This window comes from Coloeus monedula (genome assembly GCF_965178545.1).
Source record: "Coloeus monedula genome assembly, chromosome: 17".
Lineage (NCBI taxonomy): Eukaryota > Metazoa > Chordata > Aves > Passeriformes > Corvidae > Coloeus > Coloeus monedula.
In genome coordinates, this window is record NC_138797.1 from 7,948,326 (window position 1) to 7,958,833 (window position 10,508).

A 10,508-nucleotide genomic window follows, 5' to 3' on the forward strand; every position below is an offset into this window, starting at 1 on the left:
GTCTTGTATGTCCAAATATAAACTAAAATAAAGATTGCTAAGTTATCGGAAACCACTGTTGTAAAATAAATGTTTTCAATGCAGAAGTGCCCATCAGATTTTTCTTTCTTTATTTGCATGTTGGAACTCAGCACAAGAGGCAGGGGCTGTGGGACACGGTGGGGCTGGCTGGGAAGTGGGAGAGGTCACCCATCCCTGGGATGGGCACTGGGTGCAGGGTCCCTGGGGCAGGAACTGTAGCTGCTCCCCTGTCCCCCTCCTGCACCCACTGTGACACAAAAAGGTGCAGACTTGCTGCAAAGTTGGGAAGCAGCAGCTTTCAGAACCATTCACGGGGGTACTGGAGAAGCCCTGGTTGGATCTCAGCTTCCAGCCAGGGAGACATTACTTGCATCACTCAGAGCTCTTTATGCTGATGTTTCTCACCCAAGGAAGCATCTGGGAGTGCTCCGGTGTTTTTGGGGCGACCTGGTTTGGGTCCACAGGTTTATGACCATGGGGAAGCATAAGAGCACAGCAGCAGGGCAGGTACAAGTGTGACTTTAATGTACAACAGCGACACGTGGGATGCAGTGACAGGAACACTGCCAGGCAAGGTGGGGACTCCCTGGGCACGGCTGCAGCCCCTGGCATCCCCCCCGTTCTCCGCTCTGCCGTGGTGTCTTGTTACGGGGTCGGTCTCCTTCATTCCCCCACCTCCAACGACCCTCCCTCATTTTCCTATACTCTGCAGCAAGAGTTTATTGCTGAGCGCCTTCTGGGCCAGTCTCTCCTCCCGGGACATTTCTAGGAACTCGCGCAGGAGGTGGAAGGTGAGATCCAACGAGTTGGGTTTTCCGTCTCGCCTCTTGCCGGTTTGCAGCCCCCGCCGGGCTCGGGGGGCCGGGGTGGGCTCTGCCCCATGGAACTGGCACAGTCTTTGGGGCAGGGGATCGATGGCAGGGACCGGGGCTCGCGGGGCTCCCATCCAGGACTCCCAGGTGAGTTGGGGGGCCAGGGTCAGCCTGCGGGACGGACCCCGGGGCCACTGCAGGGGGGAGCAGGTCTCCGAGGGCAGGAAGAGCAGGACGAGGACGGAGGCAGCTGAAATCATCCTGACCCGCATCGCAGCCACTCCGGGGCCAGAAGCCTGCAAGAGCAGCCCCCCGCCCACCCCGAACCCCCACATCCCCCCCGCTGCGGTCAGGGGTCACTCGAGGGGCTTCACCTCGTTGGGAACCCCCGCCCCAGGGATGAAGCTCCCCGGGGATGAAGGCCCCCGGGACGGGATCCCCATCCCCGCCGATGGGAATCCCACCCCCCGTCCCTGGGACGGGACCATTCTGGGGACGGGACCCCCCGCGGCCCGGGATCCCCCACCCGGGGACGGGACACCCCTGCTTCCCGGGATGGGACTCCCCCCGGGCATGGGACACCCTCGGCAGCTGGGACGGGACCCTCCAGGGCCTGGGACCCCCCTCGAGGAGACACCCCCCCCCCCACCCCGGGATAAGACCCTCCTCTCCCCGGGACCAGACACCCCCGGGCTCGGGATCCCCTTCATTGTGCCGGGGCTGCCGGCGGGTGGCGGTGGCGGTCCCGGTCCCCGAGCGCGTCTCACCGCTCTCCGGCGCTCCGCTCGCTCCGCTCCTCCCGCAGGGCGCGCCGCTCCGTGCCGCCCGCGCCCCGTGCTATATAGGGGCGGTGGGAGCCACGTGATTGGAGCGGGGCCGGGATCTGTCCGCGGTGCTGAACGGGGGGAGAGTCGGGGGGACATGGGGGGACGGGGGAGAGGGAGGGAGGGGACAGTGTGGGGACCACGTGGGGGGTGAGAGTCTGGGGGAACATGGGGGTATGTGGAGGGGGGGCAGAGTCTAGGAAGGGGACACGGGTTCATGGGCATGTGAGTCCGGGGGGTAAGTGGGGTGAGGGGGGGAATGTTTGGGGGCTGGGGGGGTGTGGGGGATGTGCAGGGGTGCGTATGCAAACGGGCACAAAGGTTTTGAGGGGCGTTTCTCTGTGTGTTGGGGGTTCGGGAGGTGACGGGGAGCTGGGGCGTCGGGAGGGGTGTGAGGTGTGTGTGAATTCATGTGTGTGCACGACAGACCCCCTGCGCGTGGCGGGGTGATCGGGCTGCAGCAGGACCAGCCAGCCAAGTCCCACGCTCCCACCTTGCACCAGGAGTGTTTCCCGGCACCTGGCCCCTGGACACCCCTGTGGAGCCCCCCGATTCTCTCGGGGCCACGTGTGCCCGTGGCAGACGGGCACACCGGGGCACACACCCTGAGCTCTGCAGCGTTTCACGTCGCAGGGAAAGTTTTCCTGATGGCTCCTTCGGCAGCTGTTTGGTGAAGGCAGCCCCGGCTCCTCCCAGTGATCCCTCTCCTGCTATCACACAGATGAAAACTTCCCTGCAGAAGCAAAATGTGCTTCTGGAACACAGTTTCCCCCCTTCGACACAGCACAAAGGCATCTTCTTCTCCCGGGCTGTTCCTAGCACAGACACACACCTGGGGTTGCATCCCAGGATCCAAGGGAACCATGCAAGGGATTCATTTGCCTTTCCCTCCTTCCCTCCCTGCTGGAGCCTCCATTGCCTGGCCCTCAGAGCTCAGCAGTCACTTCCTTCACCTTGCAGAAGCACTGCTGTCTAAAATTAAAATTCCCTCCCGAGGAACATATTTTCAAGAGAAGGGGAAAAACCAACATTAGGTAGAACTTGGATGAATGGCAAGAACCCCCTCCTCCATCCTCCTCCACGGCAAGAGCCACATGAAAAACAAGGGCTCTGCAGCGTTCTGGGGGTCACTGGAACAGGTTCAAGAGGTCTGTGGGGGTGGTAAGCGGGGGGGGAGGGGGCCCGAGCCCCCTCAGCTGCAGAATAACTCCCAGCAGCAGCAGAGCAAGCACTGGGTGGGCAGGAAGGGGGAGCAGCTGCCTCCTGCTGTCTTTGTGAGCTTTTAAAGTCCTTTTCTTCACTGAATCATCGAGATCTGCTCTCATTTCCAGTGCTCCACCTGAGCCCGCTTCTCTTCCTGTCCCCCATGCCTGACCCTGTGCTACCGCCTACCCCGATACCCGTGCTGAGCCTGGCCCTGCTGCACTGCCAGGAGCACTGTCTGCAGCTCCCAGGGCATCCCCACACCTGCTGGGGGCTGAGGGCAAATGAGACCCCAAAACCCCATCAGGAGACGAAACCAGCTCCACCAGTGACTGGAGGCCAGCATGGAAATGGAGCTGCCTCCACTGTGCTGCCTGGCTGCTCATGGGGACTCCCAGCATGGTTTTAAATCTTTTTGAAGTCATGCCAGGACTTGGTGGGTCCAGGGGGGTCCAGCTCAGCAATTTTGGCTGCTCCCCCACATGTGGGGCTGAGGTCTCTCTGAAAAATCCCTTCTACCCCATCTCCTGGGGCTGCTCTGCAGAAGCAACGCTTGGAGGGGCCAGGGCCTGGTGCAGGGAGAAGTGCAGCAGGAGGGGCTGATGCCCAGAGCATCACTCAGGGGGATTTGGGGGCTACCTTGTCTTAGAAGAGTGATCCAATGGCTCTGGGCAGGGATTGCTGCTCCTGCACTGCCACTGGCATAGCTGGGAGCAGGCACAGAGAGAGGCAGCTCAGTTCACCCCTTGCCCCTGTGGCCTGCGCTGTGGCTGGTAACATTTTAGACCGTTTATCTTTAGGATGAGTCATTTAATTGTAGGAAAGACAGCGATTCCAACAAGTGTATCTTGGACTTGTGTTTTATTTAGGAAGCTCAACTTGAAAAATTAAAAATACCCTTTTTTTCCTGCTCCCTTCATAAATTACTGACACATCCAGCGCTGACGGGTGCCGTGCACTGCCTGGGGATTCATTATCGTCACTTTTAGGGTTGTCACTGTCTCTTCCTCTAGTGAGGAATATGAGGAGCGATGTGTTAATGATGCTTTCAGGGATGCCAAACTCACCCCTGGGCTGCACTCACTGAGCACAGAGGCACAGATCCGGGTGGGAGTCGGAGATGTTCCTAATTAGGTGCTTTTGATACTCGGAGCCTCCTGTCACATGAGCAGCAACTCACACGCGGCAGCTGCTGCATTGCCGACCATGGCACCTTCAGCGCTAACGTGTGGCCGAGCTTCCAGCAGCTTCTCCTGAGGAACAGGTGGGATTTGCTGGCCATTTTCCTCCCTTTGCTCCTTGGGGACTGACACCCACTTTGGTCCTTCCCCAACCTCACGAACAGCCATGCCAGGGTGCAGACGAAGCTTGCTCCCTGCTGTGCTTCTCCATGTTCCAGGTGGAGGTGGCAGCCATGGGGCTGGTGGGGGCTGGCGCTGCCCGTCCTGCTCTGGAGAAGGCATCTCATGGGCTGACGAACCTGAGATTGACCCTGATGTTTCACCATTCTCAGGTTAGACAGTCCTCGAGGTGCCCCTCGCTGGGGCAGCTGCCAAACCCCCGGCCATGTTCCTTGTGCCTCACACTGTGTATCTGACTAGATTTCCCAGCCTCTGAAGAATTTGGAGGAGACAACAAAGAAGCACCCCTTGGCTCTGTTTTTATGGTGGGGGTTACATGTGGGAGCCACCCAAACCTCCTCACATTGCCCTGCATGCTCCCCGGGAATCATGGAATCACAGAACCATTTTGGGTTGGAAAAGCCCTCTAAGATCACGTAGTCCAACCATTCCCTCAGCACGGCCAAGCCCATCACTAAACCATATCCCTAAGTGCCACATCCACACTTCTTTTAAATCCCTCCAGAGGTGGTGACCCCACTACTGCCCTGTTCCAATGCTGGACAAATCTTTTGGTGAACAGATTTTCCCTAATGCAATTTGAGGCTTTTTCCTCTCATCCTGTTACTTGTTACCTGGGAGAAGAGACCAACCTCACCCGGCTACACTCTGCTTTCAGCGAGTTGAAAGAAAAATGAATGTTAAAAGCTTATCAATCAAAATGAGTGAACTTAGTATGAAATTGAAGGGAAGGGTTTTGCCAGTTAGGCATTGAAGAGCTCCATGCAAGAAGTGAGTGAGCCTGGAAATCTGTCACAAAAACCACAAAGAAAGGAATCTGCGATCTGTTTTCAGGCCCTTTCTGGATTTCTTACTTTGTTTGGGTCCAAACACCCTCCTGCTTCTGCGGTGGAGACTGAGCCAGATGCAGCTCTGGGTACTCCACGCACAGCCAAGACTATTCAATGGAGGCACTTTGGATTTCCTTTGGAGAAAGGGAAGAAAAATCTTTCTGACAGGAGCAAGGGAATTGTGGAACCCCTGCCCAGCTTTACGTTCTCTAATACCTCCACTGGAAATCTGAGCAGCTTGGGGGGTTTTAAGGTTTGTATTAAGGGCTTGCAAAGATGAAAAAAGAAGAGGAAAAAGCCAAATAAAATTAGTTTTTCTGAGCAAGGTCAAGTTTTAGTAAGCTTGGTACAAAGAATGAAGTATGTCAGAATCCTCCCAATTGACCCAAAGAAGAACAGTGGAAAATACTTCCAAAAATACTCAGGAATCATTTGCAGAAGGAAGAAAAAGAAGGTGCAGGGCAGTGCCTGCCTTACCTGTGAACCCAGGACCAGCTCCCCTGTACTGCTGCCAGCCCCAGCCCCTCTGGCCTGCTCTCCTCCCCCTGCCACCCCCATGCCGGCTTTTATGGCCTTTCTCGTCAGCCGGCTGAGCCGAGCCGGGCCACAGCGAGCTGCCGCGCTCTCTGCTGGCTTCCTGTTTGCTCATCGAGCGGCTGCGGTAAAATTTCCATTACACACTGGACAGGCAGGGTGGTGGAGAGAAGTGAGGCAAAAAATGAAACCCCAACACGACTCTGTGTTTCAGAGACTTTTCTTGACTCTTTTGAAAATGAGAAAGTGCTGTCAGGTGGAGACAGAGGTGAGAAGGGATGCCCTGGCTGTGGGAACTGCAGCCTGTCCTCCAGTCTCAGTCTGCCTGCTCTGGGTTCCCCCTCCTTGTCCCCAAGAGGATGGAGAGGTCCTGCTCAGTTCAACAAGAAGATCCTCCTTCCCAACCCCCACACTAAAAAATGTTTCCCGAATGCTGCCTCACTAAGTGGAGCCAAAAGACAAAGCTCTGTCCTGCTCTGACCAGAGGCTGTGGGGTTGTCTGTATCCCCCTTCACTCTGTCTCAGCCAGCAGATCCTCCAGCAAGGCAAAACCCAGAGAGAAGGTCTGGAGGAGAGCGATTTTTTTCTACCTTTCATTTATCCTCAGTGTGTGCAGAAGAACCATTTTGGCTGTAGAATATAGGAGGGCAAAGGGAAAGGTGGAAAACTGCCTGCCATGAAAATAAGGAACCTGTTGAAGGATCCAGGCCCATCTGGAGCAGGTGTCTCTTGGTCTGGAGGGGAACAACCCCATGGCTGGAACGAGGTGAGCTTTAAAGTCCCTTCCAACTCATTGTGGGATTCTCTAATTCAACAAACTCAAACGGAAAATTCACTGCAATGAGCAGGGACACCTTCCACTAGACCAGATTGCTCCAAGCCCCATCCAACCTGGCCTTGGACACTTCCAGGCATGGGGCAGTCACCTCTTCTCTGGGCAACTTGTGCCAGGGCCCCACCAGTCTGACGAGGAAGAACTTCTTTCCCGCCCTCTGTCAGTTTGGAGCCATTCTCATTACCCCTGTCACCCCATGCCCCTGTTCAAAAGCACTGAAGTCAAATAAAGTATTTTAAATATCTTTGATGTTTCTAAATGCCTCTGTGGTGAGTGAGCTTGGCCAAGAATCTCTCTAAGCAGAAGATGGCATGAGTTTGACTTACAGTGCTGCTGAAAATCTTTCCAGTGGCACCAGGTAAACACGTTCATGCATGGCCTGTCGGATATATCGGCTGATCGCTGTGCACAACATCACTCATTCAAAAGCTTCAAAATGCCCCATTTTCCACCACCGTTTCTATACTGACTTCTGAAAACCCGCCTCCGCTAGCAGAGTGTTTGATGCCAGCTCTGACAAAACTCCTTGTTGATAATACATGGAAATTCAGCATTTTTTAACAATTGGCCTAGATTGTGCCATGCAGAGCTGTGGACATGCCAGGTCCAGAGAGCTGTGACACACTGCTCACCCAGACCCAGGTCTGGGAGGTGACCTTGAGCACAGCCCACTCCTGCAATGAATTGCCAAGTTCTCAGATGAGTGTTGAGGCCAGCACACGTTTCAACCCACAAGATCTGTGTCTTTCTGTACAAATAGGAACCAAGCGGGTAACAAGTTCAAAAGGAAAACGAATTTGTCTTCTGACCCACTGTTCCCTTGGCTCCTTTCCAGCCCCACCAAGCCCACAAGAGGGGCAGCCCCCAGCACTGGAGCTCCACATGCCATTGCCTCAGGCAAGGAGAGATTTCATCTATTTCAGAGAAAACCAAGCCCATCTGCTGCAGAAAGAGAAAACACAACCTGAAAGTCCTCCTCTCAGGTGTTCCTGCCTCGAAATGACTGTGATTGCTCTTTGATGGTCAAGCAGACATTGTTCAACTTTTTTCTGTTGGCTTTTTTTTTCTGTTGGCTTTTTTTTTTAACCGCTCGGATCTATTTTTAGTGGTGAGGGGATGGTGCTCAGGAGGCTCTGCCATGGGTCAGATCAGTGGAAGTTTGGGTCACTCTGGATGCCAGGCAGGAAGTGAAGCACAGCCGGTCCTGGTGGTCCTGACATGGGCAGTGGGACCCCAAAGATGGGGGGGGGCTGCAGGGGCTGATGAGAGCAGGGATCTTGCCTGGGGAGTTTGGGATCCTGATGGCGGCAGGAGGATGAAGACATTGCCAGAAGTGGGGGTCTTGCCACTGGAAGTGGAACACCAGTGATGGTGGGGGGCTGCAGCTGAGCCCACAGGCATCTTGTGATAGCAATAAATCAAATATTTTTGGTCTTTTTTCTGTCTGATTTAATAAGACACCTGGAAGTGTGGTTTACAATGAGAAAAAAAAGGACTTTTTTTCTTTTTCAGCCCTTTTCTCCAGTGTCTCCATGTTATGGAGAAGGCAGTAGGGAGGGTCGCCATGGTGTCCCTGTGTGCCGCATGCTCCTGGCTGGGCTGGTCAACAGCAGGTGGGAGATGGAGCAGTCTGGTCCAGGTCAGGTCCTGGTCAGGGTCTACAGAGTGTTGGGCTCAGCCATGCTCAAAAACCACCACTTTTGCCCTTTTTCCCACCTGAAAACATGGCGTGACCCTGGTGGGGCGGTTTGGGCTGGTGAAGAGACCTGCTGCATCCCCCACCCTGCTGTGACACAGCCTCATGGCCAGGACTGCTCAGAAAGCCTTAGATCGTTATCTTGGCAAGAAAAGAGTGGTTTTTATTGTGTTCTTCCACCACAGCCCGTGGCCAGCATGGCCTCAGAGCCTCCGGCTGGGGGGGCAGTGAGGCACAGGCAGAGGGGAGGGAGGGAGCCGCCTGCCACCCACGCAGTGTTTCCGACGTGGCGTTTGCTGCCAGCAGTTTGTCACAAACAAAATAAATTCTGCCTTGTAGCCCTGAAACTAAATTTGGTCTGATAGCGCTGGTAATGGCGGTGTGAGGGAGAGGAACGTGGCGGCCTGACGGGGAGGGTGAGGGATCCAAGATGGCGCCGTGGTGTGAGGGCAAATGGCGGCAGTGAGGGTGGAAGTCACCAGAAACAGCGTTTGAGGATGAATCAGCCATGGTTGCCTCAAGCAGGCACAGTGTGGGAGGAGAGGAGATGGCTCCATATATTCCAGTGGCAGGAGCAGCCCACAGGGCGGGAAGGGATGGCTCCATGTTTGTCAGTGGCAGGAGCAGCCACCCTGTGGGAGCTGCTGGCATGGGCACAGGGTTGATTTGCAGAAGCAAAATAATCACAGAATCGTAGAATATGCTGAGCTGCAAGGGACCCATCAGGATTATTGAGTCCAACTCCTGGCCATGCACAGGACGAAAAATCACACCATGTGCCCGAGAGCCTTATCCAAACCCTTCTCGAACTCAGACAGAATGGATGGTGCAGATGTGAGGAAAATGTGGCTCTACTGGGGGAAGTGTAAATCTGAGGTAAAAGCAGGATCTGCTAAGCAAAAATGGCGACTCCACCATTGCCCTGGGCTGCCTGTTCCAATGTCAGAGCACCCTTTAGGTGAAGAAATTTTTGCCAATGTCCATTCTTAAACCTCCCCCGGCACAATTGTTTTGTCTTGTCCTGTTGCACATTACCTGAAGGCAGAGACTGAGCATACTGGGGAATAGGAGGTGCTTTGCCCCCCCAGGTAAGCAATGTGTGGATACCGCATCCCTGGAAGTATTCAAGGCCAGGTTGGATGGGGCTTGGAGCAACCAAGTAGAACATCTCCCTGTCCATGTCATGCTCTTCCATGGACCCGGTGACCCACCGCTGCTGACCTGCTGCTCCAGCCTAAACCCCCATGCCTGCCTGTCCTCCCGTGTTTGTGCTCATGAGCTCTCCTTCCACCCACGCAGAGAACTATTTTTAGCAGACACTAATCAAGTGTCATTGTTGGCTCTGAGCGTGGCTTTCAGTGGAGGGCTCCTTCTTTCACCAAGTGCTGGCAGGAACTCGGGTGTGTGTTTTCTTTTAAATCTAGCTGAGAATTTACACAGTGTGCCGCAGAGCAGTGGCGGTTATTTCAGGCTCGTCACACCCAAGCCCACACCGAGTGATCACCAGGTGACTCTCCATTTTGGTGAGGGCTTGGCAGAGCATCCCCCTCCCAGTCCTGCGCTGCCAGCAGCCTTGCCTGACCCGTCAGGAGCTGGCTCTGGACCAGGGACGCCCAGACAAGAGGTAAGTTTGCTGCTCTTGGCATGTTTATCTCCTGCACAAATGTGTTGCGTTGATACTTTGAATCCTGCAGGAAAGCAAAATGCTCCATGTTCAGCCTTGGAGGTCACAGCCTCCTCTGGCTGAATGCCCTTCATGTGGGGCTGGCTTCCCTTCCACTGAGGTCTCCCTGCTCTGTTCACTGTGTCCTGGGACAGATACAGAACGTGCTCCTCGCCACGTCTCAAGCCGCTCTGATTCAGCAAGAGCTGGGGTTGGGGTGAGCTCTGTTTCACTTTTGGGTGCTGAACTCACAACAGGGACTTCGTGCTTCTTCAGCTGAAGTGTGATATGATCCAAACTGAACTTTGCAGAATCATAGAATCTCCTGAGTTAGAAGAGACCCACAAGGATCATTGAGCTCAACTCCTGGTCCTGCACAGGACACCCCAACAATTGCACCATGTGCCTGAGAGTGTTGTCCAAATGCTCCTTGAGCTCTGGCAGCCTTGGGGCCATGACCACCACCCTGGGGAGCTTGTTTTAGTGCCCAACCACCCTCTGGGGGAAGAACCTTTTCCTAATATCCAACCTAAAACATCCCATGACACAGCTCCAGACGTTCCCTCAGGTCCTGGCCCTGGTCATACAGAGATCAGTGCCTGCCCCTCCACCTCCCTCAGGAGGAAGCTGCAGACCCTGACAGTCTCCATCTCCTCCAGGCTGAGCAAACCAAGTGACCTCAGCTGCTTCTTGTATGGCTTTCCCTCCACATCCTTCACCATCCTCGTG

General features: G+C 55.1%; 1 protein-coding gene across 1 annotated transcript; it reads right to left on the minus strand.

Moving 5' to 3' along the window:
* Window positions 1–712: 712 nt before the first annotated feature.
* Window positions 713–1,105, minus strand: LOC309579585 (uncharacterized protein; the record flags this gene model as incomplete). Its single annotated transcript, XM_082292991.1, has 1 exon — window positions 713–1,105. One exon carries the CDS (start codon window positions 1,103–1,105, stop codon window positions 713–715), a length of 393 nt encoding a protein of 130 aa, XP_082149117.1.
* Between the last annotated feature and the right edge of the window lie 9,403 nt (window positions 1,106–10,508).